At 40.6% G+C, this 18,741-nt stretch overlaps 1 protein-coding gene across 3 annotated transcripts in view; it reads left to right on the top strand.

Moving 5' to 3' along the window:
* Positions 1-18,741, top strand: part of ndrg3a (ndrg family member 3a) — a 53,086-nt gene that overhangs the window by 18,282 nt on the left and 16,063 nt on the right. For 2 of the 3 annotated variants that reach the window (XM_015011417.2, XM_015011419.2), the window contains exons 2-3: positions 4,816-4,901; positions 8,464-8,496. In XM_015011417.2, coding sequence (XP_014866903.2) covers positions 4,845-4,901; positions 8,464-8,496 — 90 coding nt within the window. In that variant the 5' untranslated portion in view covers positions 4,816-4,844. Of the gene's footprint in view, positions 1-4,815; positions 4,902-8,463; positions 8,497-14,022; positions 14,287-18,741 lie in introns of those variants that run through there. The other variant, XM_015011418.2, reaches the window with a different exon arrangement.

Genomic DNA, 18,741 nt, shown 5'->3' with positions numbered 1-18,741 from the left:
ATCCTTCCCCTCATGCTGTTCCACATTCATGGTATGGTGTGAATGTGGGGCAAGCTGCACAGCTTGCAAATAGATTTCTCCGCTGTCATCGGGGAGACAACGTTCTGATCTGGTTCCACCTCGCTTTACCGTCTTTCTTTTATTATTATTATTATTATTGGCGTCTCGTTTGGGGATTGTCGGGAGGTAAACGGATTTTGTAAAGTGAAGACATTCTTCTGCAGCATCGCTTCCATCGCTCGTCTCCTTGCCTCACATCTGTCCCATGGGTCTATCCCAGTTTAGAATGAACATCAGCAACCATCTTTGTCTCTATGGCAACAGCTGTGCATGCCGAGCGGTGGAGCTGGCATGCAGTGGGAAGGAAATGGGTGCACTGTGGTGGTGTTTGCGTGTTTTTTTTTTTTTTTTTTTTTTTAAGTTGTGATTTGATATCAGGAGATATCAAATCACATTGAAGGATGTCTGGGTAACCCATTTGTAGGACATCAGTAGGGTTGGGACAGAAAAAGCCACCCAATCAGTGTCTCATTTAAAGCGTATGCTGACCTTTATCTCCAATTTAATGCCTCAATTACCGACTTTCCTGCTACAATTAAAGCCGCATTTGCCTCTATCCCACTTTCTGTGGCAGAGGAAGTATTGGATTGATCCGTTCAATCTGCCCAGGCATGCTGAATATTTGTTTTTTTTCTTTTTCTCCCATGCTCACTTGTCTAAATATTATTCAGTTCCACACTTGAGCCGGATTTGTCAGCAGGGATTTCTCCGGCCGTGTTTTCACTTCTTATTTGTGATCGCTGAAGACTTTCTGCACTGGATCTTTCCATGTTTTTTCTGATTGTTTTATGTAATCTAAAGCCTCTGCTGCCTTGCGTCCATCTGCTTCGCTGGTTGTTTTCGTGCGAGACGCAGTCTGTTGACTTAGCGCTGCGACCTCTGACACCAATAATCCGTCAGTAGGCAGATGTCTGTTCGGACCTTTGTCGCTTTAATCTGAGGTCGAGGCAGACGTGATTGCTTGGCGGCGTCATGGCGGCAGGACCCCTCCTGCTGGAAGTTGGCTCATCAGTCGGCAACCTTGAAAGTTATTCGACACCAGCCCCTCAAGGTTGTTCAGGGAGGATTGGCTCAGGCTCAGGAAGTGATTCTGCTCCGTTCCGGCAGCTGGTTTGGTCCCCAATGCCTGACTGCATTTCCTCACCTTTTGTGAGCTTTAAACAGGAATTACTGTAATTTTGATCATTTAAATTCTCTGAGTTGTGACAGTACAATTTTTCAATGTAATTATCAATAATTGTTCAATTGTTATTGCACTATCTAGTTTATTTGGCTAACAATTCCTGCTTAAAACATTTTTTAGCATTTAGCTAAAATGCTAATAAAATGGTAAAAATGTTGGTTTAGTTAACGGTTTTCCTCATCCACGGTTAGCAGCCTCCAGCTAAGAACAGTAAGGCAGGTCTTTATGGCTTCCTAAGTCATAGGACTTCGTTTAAAAAGTTTCTTAGTCACAGTACGCATTAAGAGTGTATGACAGCGCTAATGCTAAAGTAAAACCTGCTAGCTAGGCATCAGGGAAAATGTTTACATGCCTCCTAGTTACAGTTGATTTTGACAGGTTTACTCAATTTCAGCAATGCTTAATGCCAAAGTTACAATGTGCTCATATTTTTAGTTTCTTTTTAACATGGATGATAAACTAGATGAACAATATTATGTAATTAATAGTTAACATTCAATACATGTGGTAGCAGTAGTACATTTAATTGAACAAATACACTTATATAGCAGTTTGAACAGCTTTGCCAGTGTGCTTGTTTGTGAAAATCACACACAGATAATACCGATTTTTAAAAAAATTAAATTTAATGAATAAAACCGATGGACTAATTTCAAAATGTTTCATTTGGGTAGAGTTTAACCACAATTTGAGTAGAAACTGTGTAAACTTTACGGCCAAAAGTCGCTAGCAAGTAAATTAAATTCCAACTGCGTATTCCACTGTCGTCCGCAAAAAACTAAAATCCGCAGCTAGTTGAGAACCCCTCAAAAAACACTTATAACTGCCTATTTTAATAGTTAAAACTCCAAATACACCTTAATATGCTCTAATACAGACAGTGGAAGCCATTTTAGCACTGATGCAGAAGGTAGCATCCAAGACTTTGGATGTTAGCTTCTCTTTGCTGCTCTTGACTCTACAGCCAGTCAACGACAGGGAAAATAAATGATGCTCCTGCATTGGCTGCTTTGTAAACTCTAGCCAGTAGCGTTGTGTCTATGTATCTGAGCTTCACAAGCTGCATTTTCTTTCCAATATTGTAAATATGTGAAAGATCGTTAATTTTTCACAAATAATTTATGTTACACAGAAAAATCCGTGAATAATGGACCGGCGCGCTCTGGTATACTTAAAACGTAAATCCAAATTTTGAAATGTTCTTATTCAAATTAATTTTCTTAATTAATTCTTTAAATAAACGACTCTTTCAGTCTTTTGTTGACTTTTGTCAACGGGGAATGGACATCAATTTGTCTTCCTAATTAAATGGACGTACAAAACCTCTGCACAATCAGCAGTTCATAAACAAAAGCACAATAGTGTGTATTTAAATTTCTAATGAAAGAATCCATCCATCCATTGTGTAAACGCTTTTATCCTTGGGGTTGGTTATTTCTCTTATTGTACACCCTGGACATTTAGCTATTATTGAACATTACATTCACAGGCTGATGCGCTTGATTAAAATTTCAAAACTTGTTTTATGTCCTTCAGAGTTCCCTTCTGTAGAGCTTTTGACTCTTAATGAAGTGTCGTCTTTCTGTATGAAGACTGTTTTTTTTTTTCTAAATAACAAGGTGATCTGACCTCTTCAGGCAGTTTGAGGCACTGACAAAGACCAGGCTTCATGTGCGATCATTTGCAACCTGAGCCAGGTAATCCAACACTACTTCCTGTCCGCCCCTCCTGCAGCCAGGCGAGGCTGAGCTGCAGGCAGCGTTTCAGCAGCTGTCTCGGGGTAGAGGCGGGGTATTTTTTTCTGTCTCTGTTGTTGCTCTATAATCGAGTGCAGGGACAAGCTGCTCCCTTCAAGGAGAAAACAAATGAGGAAGGCTTCGGAGCATCCTGTCGAGTCTGCCCGGTCTGTCTTTGTGTGTTTGCAGCAACACCTGTGTGGGCTGGAAGGATGCCCTTTCCCTCAAGATGTCATCCCTGGCTGTGCTGTCATTATGCTGCTGTGCTGAATCACTTACTATTAATCAGCATGTGGGATGTAAAGATGAAGAGAAACAGGCTGCAGCAAGTGGACACATGAATGCAAATGAGTCGTGTGCTTTTTAAACACTTACCATTGGTTATTTAGTAAGGTACTGAACAGAAAGGCTAATTGACTTGTTTTAATGTAATTTAGACATTCAACCTGCTAGTCTTTTTCTGTTCATTCTGATAAATGAAACACTCATTATGAGTATTTATTAAATTCTACTAAAAATCACATTAGAAATGGTCACCTGTATAAAAAGTCATGTAATTGTTTTGTTTTTGCTTTGCTTTTTGTTGTTGTTGTTGTAAAATGTTATTTAGTTGAGATGAAATTGACCCGCTCACAAACGAGCTTCAACAGTTTTGTTTTTTGTTTTTTTGTTTGTTTGTTTTTTGCGGTGACATTGCTTAATGCATAAGACAACACATGTGAGATGAGAAGTATTTTTGTTGTTTCTTAAAAAGTCTTAAATTAAATTAACGTATTTAAAATCAAGGCCTTAAAATGTCTTAAATTTATAATAAAGTAGGTTGGCCTTCAAATTGTTATTACCCAGGTTTTAAATTTTGTCTTGGCAGAAAAGTTTTATCAAGTATATTATTGTTGTTGTTGTTTTTTCTTCTCATGGGACTTTTCTATCAGGGAAAAGTTTGAGTGACACTTCTTGTTGTTATGTGACTCGAGACAATTGAGGCTACCGCTAAGTAGCTGCTAATATACCCTTGCCAGCTAGCTAGCTAACATTTATGCGCCTGTCATGGATGGTGGTCAAAGTTCGTACATTTTTCTAGAGATGCTGGTGTTAAGACATTTTAAGACCATTAAAGTTGAAATTTAGGTCTTAAATTTGAGTTTGTAAGACTTGCAGAAACTCTGTTTTCCCACATTGTTTCCTCTCTTAAAGTCCACCTATGAATGACTCCAAAAATGAGGAAGAAAAGAGAGCTTTAAAGTGGCCTAGTTGAAGTCAGGAAATCTGATTAAGATGTCATAGGATGACCTAAAATAGTCTGCTGAGAAGCCTCCACAGTGGCAGTCACCGGAGTCAGATTCTGATTGATCCCCTTGCAGCTTAAAAGCAACTTAAATGATTCATATGTCTAAATTTGTCAAATGATGCTGATACTTGCTAGTCCTGCTAGATTCATTTTTTTTTATTGCCTCTTATTGTCATCATCAGTCCAAATGAGCAATTACCAGAAACTGCTAACAATTAGCAGTTTTTCTACAGATGCAAAAAAACCCAAAACAAATTCATGCTTTATTCCAACTTTGCTTCTTTTAGTTTGAGAAAACAATGCACACACAAACAGAGTGGCATCTTTAAGAAGAGACGCCTCTTCGTTTGATTCGATTTCCTCCGCATCCTGGATCTTATGCAGAGTGATTACCGTTGAGCTTAAAAATCACATCCAGATGGTTATGTAATGCCTAACGGGTCTAAACCGTGTTGTTGAACGGTGCAGCACTCTCGCTGCTCTGCTTTCCTGAATGTTTTATTTTCAGTTTGATTTTATTCTCCTTTTGTTTTGTTTTTTTATTTCAGCAAGCGCAGAGATTCTCAGCATCAGGAAGATGGACGAGCTGCAGGACGTACAGCTGACCGAGATCAAGCCGCTGCTGACCAGTAAGGTGAGTGGCGAGTCGCAACGAGACGGAAACAAGCTGCTAATGTCACCAGCGCACAGACGGACAGCTGAGATGGAACTCAAGTGTTGTGTGTTGAGCGAAACGGAGCCAAACTCTACGCTAACGAACAGCACTCTCTACAGCTCTGGTCATCAAAGTGAATTATTCATACATGCTCAAAATGTTGGGAGCAAATGTATAGAGCCAGCAAACGGAGGAGGGACGAAAAATGTAGGAGATGAAAGGAAGAGCTTGAGGAAATTCTTATTTTTATTATTCTTTCTAAAAAGGTCGACTAGCCAGCAGAAGGTAAGGGAAAACCCCAAACGGCAGATCAAAGCCGTTCCCGTTCGCTCCGGCTCTCTTTCCCTCCCTGAAGTGTCGTCTCGGCAGCCGATTATCTGATTGGGTGTTTTGTTCCCTCAGCAAACTCAAAGCAGATCGCTCCTCTCACCTCGGAGAGGAGTGTGAGCTGTTCTTCATCTGATCTGAGGGGATCTCACCTCCACAGCGGGGTGTGAAGACCGAGGAGGAGACAACTCCTCCTGGTCATGCTGCATGACAGCAGGAGAAATGCATCAGAAACGCCATTTGAATGGACAACATTGTCACTGACCTCTCACTCCACCTAGTGGTCAATTCATCAAAAAGAGTTTACAGAAGTTTAAGGCAAAGATCAAGATGAAACCTGGATGAATTGTTTGTTTCCTTTAAATATGTCATAAAGTGATTTAACTGAGTTGTTCATGATGCTTCCTGTGTGATCATATCAAGAAAATAAACCTAGTTGGAAGAATCTCTGTAACCTGAAGACATGGCAAACACACTCCTACTATCTGTCAGGTTTCTTCAAACACACTGAAATAAGAGATTATTAAGATGACATTAGCAGATGGAGTTAAAGTTGTAAACATGGAGAAGATTTCACTCATTTGACATTTTAATGCTACTTTAATTGAGTCAAACATTGTGAAGAAATGTGAATATCAAATATGAGGGTTTCTCTATAAAAAAATGAAAACTTTTTTTTTACTTCCTGGTTGTGATGGTCTCCTCCTTTCTCTGATGCACAGTACAAAACGTTGGCTTTCCATCCACAAGATGACTTTTTCTGTCATTTCACAAATGGAATAAAGTTTTTGTTGGCTTCAAAATGAGTTTCAGAAACATCATATTTAAAATCTTTAGAGATGGCCGATATGCAGTCTGGATGTGGGCATTGAACAGGATACCCAATCAGATACAGATGCAACGTCATCAGCAAGCCGAGGTGTACACCCACATATTATTAAACAGTACCAACACAGGGGAGCCCAATTCCCATAAAAAAATGACATAAAAAAATAAACATATATAAATAATTTTTTTCATTTTAAATATGGAACTAACCCTGGAGTGATGGAGCCCTGGATGGGGAGCTGTATCGTTCACATCAAAAACCACAGGTGATGAGTATTAGGGTTGTAAAAATAATAGAAATGGTTAATAATCTAATTAAACATAGCCATGTCGGGTATAATCTATACAAAAAGTATAACTCCCTAAAGAAAACCAGTTTTGCTAAAGTGAGATACACACTTTTTTTTTCCTTTTTTTTTTCTTAACTCGAGCTTCACCCAACAGAAACATCAGCTCTCTGTCTGTTCCCTCCCTGCAGACGCTAATCTGGATCAAAACAGAGCTGCTGCTGCTGCTGGAAGTCTTAAACTTTGGTAGCATGGACAGGAGTGGCTCTGCTGCAAAAGGCAAACATTCTGTTCACATATTATTTTGCTAATGAGGCAGATGAATGGGAAGAGCCAAAGGATGGTGGTAATTACGAGAGCAAAACTTTGTCAATAAATATTAAGATTTTATTGGTGCCGTTTTCCTGGAAGCCTGTTTTGACACAGAATTTTTTTCTGTTGTCTTTTCTTTCCTCCCTTCACCAAATTATATATTCTCAGTATCTAGGAATTTATATTTTCAGGGCAGCGTAGGCGAGAAGAAAAGTGTCCATCTTAGACGAAACATATTATCTTTTTGACTTTCTTCTACATACGATATGTTTTTGGGAAGACGACAGTAAGCTCTCTATTGCGTCTAAACCGTACTGGTAACACCTGGAGCGAATCCCAGTATAGTTTTCTCTGCCGCCTGCTGCCCACTCGCAGCGCTCTGGCCGGCAGCTCTGGCTTCAGGAAGCTGCGCAGTGGATGAAAACATTGCCAACAGGAACAAAACAATGAAATGCTCTGGTTTTATTTGTTACGTTTAGCGGAAACATCCTTTATACTGTTGGGGGAGAATATATTGTGCATTTCCCTTTCCTTCAGTGCTTTGAAAGGCGTTATGTGTATGATAATAAATATCTGCAGTGTTGCTGCAGATATTTTTAGTGTTCTCTGCAAAGTCCACACCTACTGGGAGGTATTCTCTCCTAGATGCTCCCTGCTCCTAATTCATCCTGTTTGGAGTCGGTCCTTTCACTGTTTGGGTTTAAATCTGAGCTGCTGTTGTCCCAGTTTTAACAATTTAGGTTAACGATCAAAAGTACAAAGACCGAATGAAGAGTACAAAAAAAAACCACATGCAATATATTCCATAATGCCGATATTTATTTAGGTTGAAGGTGAATTGCAGTTTTTTGCGCTGATCTGCTGATTCTGATTTGGCCAAATGCCGATTTATTTTTCTTCTAATGATTTATATTTATTGCTTAAATATAAATCATTAAAGCTGGGTGACCATTGTTAATCGCACACATGCAGATGTGAGCTGGTGGGCGGGTTTGTCGGGATGAGAACGGTTTCTCATGCACGTATCGGCCGATCTCCCAAAATGAAAGTAATCTGGACCGATTTGTCTGTTGGCCGATTTATTGGTGCATCTCGATTTTTAAAGCCAAAAAGGATAAAAATCAAAACAAAACAAACTTAAGTACATCCTATAATCTAGTACCTTTTAGAACCAGCTTTAGTAGCAGTCTCATGCCATTGTAGAGATTTGGCAATCTCCAAATGTCCACAATTGTGAAGAATCTCGAATTCTCCACAATTCATTGAATTGTTGACACTTAAGCTTTATTAAGTTTACGTGTCCTAAACTTAATAAAGGTTTAATCCTAATAAAACTTCATTATGATGCTTTGTACAATCCAGTTTATACCAAGCTTCTTCTGTCCTCACATTTGACTCTTGAATTCTTCCGTACACAGACGGGCCATGGTGGATCCAGTGACTGAAAGGTTCCCAGGTCCTTTGGCTGGAAAAACTGACAATATTTTTCCACTTATGAATAATTGTGTCGAGCTTGAGCAAGAGTTCAAGTTGTTTGGAAATGGTGTCATAATTCTTCCTGGACAAATTTGCAGCAACAGCTTCTTGTTTTTACCACGGTGTGTGATCTGCGGTTGGATTCACATCATTTTAGAATCAGATTGTGTTTTATTTCATAAAGCCCTGGAGTTCATGCCTCCTTTATGCGAGCATTTCACAGACCTAGTGAGAATCAGCTCACCTCGCCAAATGCCTCAGATATGAGAACGCCGCACATTTAAAGTTTCCTCTTTTTGCTTTTCTTGCAGAACGCGCGGAACTTCCAAGATTTCGACTGCCAGGTGAGTGCTGCTCTCCCCGCCATTAATTATGTCCTGGTCAGAGCGGATGCTGTGAGGCTTTTTGGGTAGGAGGGGTTAAGGGCTGTATCCTCGGCCTCCTTGTTATACTGAAAGTGTGTTTGTGTGTGTTTGTTCATCCCAGTGTTGGAGAAGTACGGCTTGTTTGTCTTTTTATGGATAAATCAGTCTTTGTACCCCACCTTTGCTTTTTGTCCAGCTTTCTGAAAACTGCAGCAAATAAAACTAACAAAACAAATGCTACCGCTTCTTATTAGCACCTGTGGGTCTCCTGGGTGTAAGGTTTAATATTTAATAAATGCTGTTTTGGTGTGACTGACAAGAATAATGCTAAAGATTGTTATAGCTGTTGAATAACTGTGAAGCTCAGATCATGTTTATCTACCGTGGTTTGCTCTACGGCTGGATTCTGCAGTAGCTAAACTGCACTTTAACAAAATAAAAATAAATCACATATCCAGTAATCCTCAACATGAATGTGATGGGAAATTGTCACTGCTTGAGAACACTGTATAAATCCACTTGTTATAAGAGTGTCGTATAACTGGATAAAGTCATAATCCTATAAAATTAATCTTACATGTTGGCACTTTAAAGTTTCTATGGCAGATTTTGAAGGGATTACAGGGACACGCATATAAAATCAGTGAGATAATCAATCAACAGAAAACATTGTTATGCTACATTGGTTCACATTCAGAAACATTTGAAGGGCAATTGTCATGCATATGGTGTTTGATTTATTTCTGCCCTGGATTTACTAAGCAAATTACGTCAAATACACTCGGCAAAAATCATGTCCAGATGGAAACTATTTGTATTTAAGTTTTGGTTTCTGCTTTGTAACTTTATTATTGTTGTTATTAACATTTCTTCACTTGACTGCATTCCTGTGAGCTTTAAGAACCAATCAGAGACGTCACGCTGGAACGTTTCAAAACCAATTATGAAATATGTCATCTCTCTAATTCATATTGCGATATAAAGTATGAATTAATGTCTGCACAAACCCAATCCAGACAATTTAATTACATATAAAATGTATTTACTGAATAAGTATGCACACCTCATTAGAAGAGAGGATAAGTTCCACCAGCAGCAAACGCCAGACTATTTTTAGGCGAGCAATCTGCATAACACAAATGGCTCTAGTCGATGATGAGGCGACACTGTTTGTTCTTTCTCTAATTTACATAAATATACATTATTATGCATGAGGGCAAACGGGACCAGATCTGCCTTTGCATCTTAGATTTAGAGTTTGGAGGAATATTTAAACCCAAGTTTGCAGACATTTAGCACATTCAAACAGCTTTATGGATTTGCTCTTGACTGGTTGTGCTGCTCAGTGATCATCATAAAGTGGGTAAAGTATCTCCCCCCTCACCTCTCGCTCTCCTTTTTTTTTTCTTGTTTTGAAGCCACGCCTCTTCCTATCATCCCACCAGAGCTAAATATAGCAGCTGCAGGAAGGGTACTAGTACTTCAGGTAGAGCAGATGGTATACGTTCTCTTCAGGACTTGATCCTTTTCTGCTGTTACTAATAAAGTCGTGTTCATATATCCTTGCTGCCCAATTACTGAATATAAAACGTCTTTCCCATCACTGTTTTCTGTTATCTGTTCGGTTGAAGTTATGCAGCTGTAAGCTGCAGAAAATCTGTGCCAGGATTTCTGTTGTCGGCATGGAGGCAGGCTTAAACAAGTTTGACCTTAATTCCTTGGTTGCCATTTTAAGATCAGACTACCACATTTATCAGTCACTATAAAAGAACGACACACAATCCTTACACAAAGGACTCTTTAAAGTTTGTATTATTTTTATTAAAAAATCAGGACATAAGTAGCTTTAATTGCCTTAGAGGTAGCCATCTTTGGACTATGTCCTGGATGAAAACAGGAATCAGTTGGACCATTTCTCCCAACACATCCTCATGCAGCAGCGTATTTTTGCAGCTGTTTGCGGGTTCAATTCTCGCAGCAGTCTGTGTTTTTCAGAACAAATAACATGCAAGCTACTGCTTTTTTATGTGGAGACGTCCAAATTAGGACCTGCAGTTTCACGGTTTATATTAAGACGAAGAAAAAATAGGCATAAGCATTACGCAGCATAATTTTACATCTATACACTAAGCATGCCACTGCGCCATCACTCTGAGCAGCTGGAAATCAATCCACCTGCTGCTACAGCTCCCCCCGCAGGCTGCCCGTTAACACTGCATCCCTGTGCACCACACAGCGTCGTGACTATAATGACTTCGTGCGTTGCTTGTGACAGTGTGCCACACTGAGGATGGAGGTTTGAGTCAGACCCATGTGAAAGAGTGTTTTGAAGTGTAGGCGTCAGCATACAGAGTCGCCTCATGGGCTGAAAACGACTAAAACAGCTGAGTGTGCTCTTATGCTGGGCGCTATAAATAGATTTCCCTGAAGCGTCTGCTCAAGGCCGTTTTTATGACCTGTTTCTTTGCTTTCTTTTCTTTTTTTTCTAAATCTGTTTGACTTTAATTATAAACCATAGATTTGCATACTTAGTATAATTTAGCGTCTTTCCTTTGAGCACTGTCGTTTCGACATAATGCAGGTTGCTGCTCAGGATTGTTAACTTCATAGAAATGCCCAGCAGAGGGCAACATCAGCCTGTCTGTTCCTTTGAGACTGGTTTGCTTTGACTTTCCTCCTTGCAGCTTTTACTGAAGGATAGTCCTTATGAGAATTGTGATAGTCTTAAAGAGTGCATGCATTCAGTAGCATTCCCTGCAAATGTATGAGTTTTTCATGGTTGCCTTTATAACTACAAACTTTAATGCATTTTTGGAAGCATTATAATTAATAAAGCTCTGGTAAAAAAATGTAAGAGCCCACTGCATTGAACCACATTGAAAACCTCCTGTTTATTCCACCAAATATTGGTTTCTGAACTCTTCGTGAGTTAAAACGTTAGTATTGTTGTTTCTAAATCAATATTAGCTTGTTTTCTTTGTATTATTTGAGGTCTGAAAGCGCTGCATCTTTTTTGTTATTTTGTTAATTTCTCATTTTCTGCAAATAAATACAACATTTTTGCTTGGAATTTTGGAGACATGTTGTCAGTAGTTCATAGAATAAAACAACAATGTTCATTCTACTTAAACGCATACCTATATAGAGTAAAATCAGACAAACTGATCATTTTGCAGTGGTCTCTTCATTTTTTTCCAGAGCTGTATACTCATAAAAATGCTTTGATCTCAGTCGTTCCCTCTGGATTTATATTGTTCTGCTGGCAGGAGAACCTCCTCCCAGATCTCAAGTCTTTTGCAGAGTCGAACTTTTTTCTCAGGACTGCAATGTTCTGAGCTCCATCCATTCTGTCTAAATAAAAATAAAAACATTCCTAATAATTATAATGCTCTCACTGACTTGCTTTACTGGACATGGTACATTTACAGTGATGTGGAATTATTTTTCCACCTTGCATATCGTTTTGCATAGAGGGCAGTGATCTCAGTGAAGGGCTCCTTATCCATGGGTAAGTTACCCTCGACCTACCTGGTCCTCGTGTTCATTGGTCTTCCTGATGCTGTTTGTTTATCAAATCTCTGAGGCCTTCCAGTAATTTCTGTATTTACACTAGACTTCATTTACTTATTAAATGATTTCTTAAAGGGGCAGTGTTGCGTATTTTCTAGGTACAATTTTATAGCACAATCAAGTAACTGTTGCCTTCAGTTGTTATTAAATACTCTGTATCAAAGACGTAATAGAAATATGACTTTGCATTGTAGCTGCGTCGGAGTCACCAGCGTGGAGCTTTCAGTAAATAGGCGGCGATTTCTCAAACATGCACGAGTGACTCAAAGCAACACACTTTGTACATTTTTGATGAGTGAATAACATTTTAGCACGATATAAAGCTCAAAAAAATTATTTTGCATAATCTCACCCCCGCTTTCCCTTTAAGACAACCGGTTGCACTAGATTTCATTTTGGTGTGTCGGAGTAAAGGGAGTTGAAATGTAAGACACGCTACTCAGATGTTGTATTGTAAACAGAAGATGAAAACCGCACATTATCCTCATTTTGCTTATCTATCGCGATTCCAACATAACCCATTGAAGTTTGTGGCTTTAATTCAAGAACACGTAGAAGGTTCAAGAGCAAGAATACTTTAGCTGGGTACTGTATGCTGATTTATAGATGGATGGAAAGCTGCAGTGCATTGCTTAACGCAAACCTGAGCAGCTTCGTGTGAATCTATAAAACCTCCCACTGCGGAGTTATGCTTAGACCCTGATGACTCACTGTATGATAAAGTGACACAAGAAAAGGTTCCTTCTATGTTTTAATCACCTAAATGCAACACCACTGACTATAAAGCATATCGTGACACAAATCCATTGTGTTGACACACACTACCTTTGTGCAGTTTGACATATTTTCTGCTACGGAAAGCCTATACCATCTACATTCATCAGGAACAAAGAGGCCAGCATTAAAATGTTTGAAACACAACATCCACATATAGTTCCTATGTGTTAAATTACTGTACATGTTCATACTCTGTGTGAACAGCCCCCTCTATGGGTCAGGACCGTGAGAAGATGTAGAAACTGCAGTCTACAACCTAACATGCTAATACACTGACGGACCAATAAAACCCATTTTTTGCTTTTTAAATCTCACCTGCTGCGCTGCGTCTGATTGGCTGAGGCGAGCAGCCTGTCTCAGACGGAGGTGTGACGCCATGCCCTGCTAGCTGCTGTGCACCGACAGAGGAGAGATCCATAAACTGTGTGGATCAGGTGACTAAGCAGGAAGTTTAGAGGACAAAAAAAAATCCTCATCGTTCTGGAGATGAAATAAGGAGCTTCTTGTTTCCTTTTTCTGGTCTATGAGAGAAGCACTTATGGATGTTCGTAACAGTGTTGTGGGAAATCAGTGTTCAACTCCCTCTTATTAATCTGGAGGTCATTAAGTGGGTCCTTCAGGATTAGGTTTAGGGTTAGGGTTAAGGTCATTCTTATCTCTCCCGGTGGCAGCTATGGAATCTTGTTCGGCCATTTTGCTGACGCTGAAAATGACCCCAAGGGCCAGCAGTCAAAGTCGGCCTCCTCCCTGCCTCTCCTCTCCTCTTTATCCATAGCACACAGTGATGTCAGCAGCCTATCCGTATTCCTGGACTGCTTTTTGCATCCCATGGACCCCGTCACCCCTCTCCCACTCCGCTATCCTCCTCCTCCTCCTCCTGATGCTCCTCAAAGTCCCTCCCTCTCCCACCAACCCACCTGACCCTCCGCAGTCCAATTAGACGCAGCATTGGCTGAATGCATGATCGCGCTGTGACTACCAAACACAAGCTGCAGTCTCACTCTCCTACTCGTCTGTCTCCTTTCCTGCTCTCTTTTCCCACCACTTCCCCGTCTCTCTCTCTCTCTCTCTCTCTCTCTCTCTCTCTCTCAGTCTTTCTGCCTCTCAGTTGCCCTCCCTCCTCCTTGTTTTCATTCAAGTTGTTTACCCGTGTCCTCCTCGCCTCTCACTCTTCTGTCTGTCTCCCTTGTCGCTGGTGTTGCTGCTGCTGCTGATCATCTGGCAGCCTCACCCCACATCCCTCCCATCCAACCAAAACCTCCTCCTCTTCCTCCTCCTCTGCCTCCCCCTTCTGGGTTTGGAGATCTTAAGAGCCGCTCAGCACACGCTTCCGCATAGCATAACAGACTCGGCTCCTGCATTGGGTAAAACATGTCAACCGTCCTGGACCTGGAGCAGATTTCGTATGCTGGAAATGATGCGGTGAGTGACTAATGCGTCCGACTGGAGAGCCTGGCTAGGTCTTTAGAGGAGAGGCGTTATTCTGCACTTTTTCAATAGACTGACTGTTATTAGCTCAATGGGTCTGTTCTGGATTGCTGGTAGAATAAGGGGAACATCTGCCAGGTGTGTGTGTGCGCACCCACAGGTCACACAGCACCCAAACTTGCTCAGGGTGTGGTGACGATACGAAAGATGCCCACGGTGTCTGTGTGTACATGTGTGTCGCTGCAGATGAACGTGTTCTGCAAACGCCTGTGGTGCACCCATGCATTGTGTTCCTTATTCATCCATCACTCACTAAAAAGAGGCAGTGGGAGGGAGGTCACTCACCCCCCAACGCACGGCATGGCAACAATACGTTAAAAACATCTGCTGCTGCTTCACCCCTCCCTGCAGAGTCCTTGAGTTTGTAGCTCCAGCCCGCCGTTTGGATGTGACACATGCGAGTAGCATGGGGGGGCTGCAGGGAGGGGAGGGCCACCGTATCGCTGGGGGAATATGCACATGGATGTTTGTATGTGCATGGAGGGGTTTAGTGGCTCACACCCGAGACTGCCGTCGTTTTTAGCTGGAGGAGGAAACAAGAGTGCAGGTATTGATCGACCGAGGCGTTGCGGGAAGATGATGAGGGTGGCATATCTGTTTTGCACCTTTTTTTTTTTTTTTTTTTTTTTAGAAAGCGAATCATTAGTTACCTTTTCACACTTGTGCACATGCTGATACTCATATTTTAAGCGCAGATGTTTCCCTGATATTCCCACAACCCACCCAAAGCGGGCAGGAATAGATGCTAACGCCCTTCACTTCCCATTTTATAGCTCTATGCGTTGAATCACAATCCTCAGTCGGATATCGATGTGTGCAATATCCCAAAGGACAGCTGGGATGCAATAACTTTAGTAGTCATTATGTCTCCTATCAAACGCCCCTTACTAATAACTTATTCAACCAGTAGGGGTGGGAGATGAGGAATTTCATCACAAACTTTATGATATTCATTACAGTGACAATAAAATTCAATCAAATGTTTATTTGGTTACAAATATGCCACTCCATACAGTCAAAGACTCAGACAACAAACACTGCTATAAATCTAAAATTTTATCAGATGGCTACTTTTCTACACCAATTACGTTAAATAGTGCAACTGTACTGCAGAGTCATAATTCAGTCGTTTTGAACAGCAGACACTGGAAGAATAGTTTGAATTGGATGGACTGCTGATTTTACCCACAACCAACCTGGATCTTAATGGTAGAGAGGCTAAAGCTCAGGGAGAATGGTAGAGACATCATGATGGGAAAGGTACAACTAAGGGAGTTGCATGTTGGCTTAATCTCAATCGATGTCATCGTCACAACATTCAAATTAATATTGCAGTGACACATATGTCCGGTTTTGTGCACGCCATGTCTACAACCTACACATGTACCGATCAACATTGGTACATGAGATTGATCGGTAAGAGAAGTTCAAGCGAGGTAGTTTTTCCTCGTTCAGGCGGAAAATTCACTATTTGTGCCTCTACACTAATTCTCAAACCAGTATGGTCATGTAATTTCTTTATTTTCTGTTTGATTAGAAATGTTTACCTCCATCAAAGAGCCTGCAACACATTTGTTTTTCTTTTTGTGCAGTTGCTCAAGTAAAACAAGATCTGAATTGGTCATAATCAAAACAAATTTTAAATCTTTATCAGCCTGGAAAAATCTGGATAAAAGCTCACACACAGTAGATCCAGATAATTACAGCATTCACTGCTATTAGGATAAAAAAAAAATTCTAGTACAAAGAAAATCAGCCTGTTCAACGCTGATTGGTTTGTCTTTACTAAGAACTTATCCAAGCACTCATGTTTATATGTTTAAAATCGTGACGAGAGATTTGAAAAGTGAATCAATAACACTTTTAGCCCAACAGAAATCTCTTCCTCTCCTTTCCTCCTTCTCCATGATAGCTGGAGCAGACATGAGAAATTAAAGCGACGCAGCCCTTTCTGTTTTAAGGCACTCTCCCTCAGCCAGCCTCTTGACTTGTCTCTGCCACGGCTTTCATGCTCTACTTCCCTCCATCTACGTCCAGTCTGTCCCTTGATCCGTCTAACCCATCGTCACCCCGGTTCCCCCCACGGACCTTTTCATTTCATGTCAGCGGTGGGAATGCATGTGCCTGCTCTCTCTGGCACACACACACACACACACACACACCTACACACACACACACACACACACACACACACCAAAGAAGACAGGCGTTTTAGCAAAGTATATTTGTGGACTTGTCCTTGACTCTGTCCTTGTCTGGAAATGAAAATCTGCAGCAGCACGGCCGTTGAGACGGTCTTTCCATCTACAGCTGGTTGTTTTTCTGCACTACCTCGAGCGAAGGCTCCACACGAAGGCGGGAGTTCCTCCATCAGGGTTTATTTGGTCTCGCCATGAGAAGTAGAGTTCATCATCGGTTCATTTGCCACACATTTCTAGGGCTGAAGCCAATGATTGGTTTTGAAATGATTATTCTGACGGTTTATTGATTAATTGGTTAAAAGATTTTTCATTTACCCATTTAAGTCTTTTTTAAAAACTATTAGAAGTCCAATAAAATAAGCAAGTAAACAAGTACTTCATTTTTAAAATAAAAAATGCAACAACAGCATTCCTTTAGTGTTTGCTTGACTTGTATCAAAGGATGCAGCTTAAAAATAGTTTAAATATTATGAGAAGCTCAGCCCTTGATACTTAACTTTTCATCAGTAAAAATAAACCAATGATCAATTGGTTTATCTTTTGATGAATCAATTATTAATTGGGTGGAAAAACTAAAACTAGCTAATGTTTTAGCTAACTTAGCTATAACACCTGAGGAGTTTTGGGTTGAACATATTTACAAAGTGTTTTTTATTATTTTAAATACAAAATGTGTTTGGTTTGTTTTTTTCCACAGTTTTGGCTGAATTGCTGTTTTTAATATGTTCTTCTTTCTGCTAGTGGTTTTCTTTTGTACTTTGTATTCTCCAGTTAACATTAAATCTATTACTAATTATCCATCCATCCATCCATCCATTTTCATTACACCCTTGTCCCTTACTAATTAGTTGATTATTATTTCAACAATCGATTCATCATGATTAATCGATAATCGTTTCAGCCCTACACATTTATGATACTGCGGTGCAGTTTTAATGTTTGCCCGAACCTGTGCGGTTCAGGAAAACGGCACCGACAGGATCAACTCCTCCTCCTCCCCTTCTTCTTCTTGTGTTGCTGTGTCCGTTATACTCAGCGGATCCGAACGATTACAGCGGCCGCCGGCCTCAGGATTAGCCTCCAACTAATCTGAAGTGTTTACAACACATGCGCTTCTCCCAATGCTGCTGGGAGTTCACGGAGAAGCAGGGCCGACGTTCGATCTGTTGTCCTTAATGTGGATTTCTCGTTCGCTCCGGCTTTCTCGCTCCATTATTGATGACCAGTGGGGCCTGGAGACCGGGGCGGCGGCCCCGCCTGCTGCTCTGTGCGGCTCACACGCCCTCACAGATGTATGGAGCCGCATCACGCAGAGCATTGTTTGCAGCGCCGCATCATGCTGACCTTGAGGAATCTGTTTGTTGGGATATGATGAGTTTGTGAATCACAAAGTAGGCCTGGAAAGTGGCAGCTTTTTTTTCTCCCACTTCCTGTCATTTCTCTCTGAATTGCATCAACACAGTCAATGCTTTGATTGTTTGTTGCTGTGCAAATACCACACTTTAGTCATTTTTTTAATCATCCGATATACAAACGTGGGGCTTTCTGGTTAATGGTGAAGAAATAATAATAAATTGATACAAATGCTGGGATGTGGTTTCTGAATTTCATTATGCTTCTCTTTGCAAACCCATTGGTCCAAAGCACACCATGCTGAAATTTTTGCAGAGTCATCTGGGTGAAAGCGGATTCAGAGTCCTGAACAATAATGCTGCTTTTTCTCTTTCCCTTTTTAACCAAATGAAAAGGGTTCTGCAGCCTGCCCTATTCACTGCTTTGTTTCTTCAAGGGCTCAGGACTGAAAAGACGCATGCTTTGCATGCCCAATTTATAAACTTTAAAGTGTCCTTGTGGACACACTAATACAATGAGTGTGTTAGAAATAACCTGTCAACAGTTTAAGGACTGCAAAACATTAAGCAACAAATAGTATGTAGTAATTAACCCAGTGTTACTACATTTAAATTTCTACTTAAATAATTTAGTTTAGCCTTGGAACTTCACGCTCATCTCTGGAGATACGTTTCCTTCTGCATCGATAAAGAAACTGCAGCTGTTATTATCTACGACTATTGAGTTAAAACCAACACAGTTTGGGTGGTGTGGCCAATCAAGTCCCTGGTCAAAAATGAAAGTCTTCTGGTCTGAGTTGATTTTATCACATTAGGGTTATGGACTTGACTTAATG

The sequence above is a fragment of the Poecilia mexicana genome, unplaced genomic scaffold (genome assembly GCF_051168715.1).
Source record: "Poecilia mexicana isolate PSO_F unplaced genomic scaffold, ASM5116871v1 scaffold_5, whole genome shotgun sequence".
Taxonomy (NCBI): Eukaryota; Metazoa; Chordata; class Actinopteri; order Cyprinodontiformes; family Poeciliidae; genus Poecilia; species Poecilia mexicana.
This window is presented reverse-complemented; position numbering and strand designations above follow the sequence as displayed.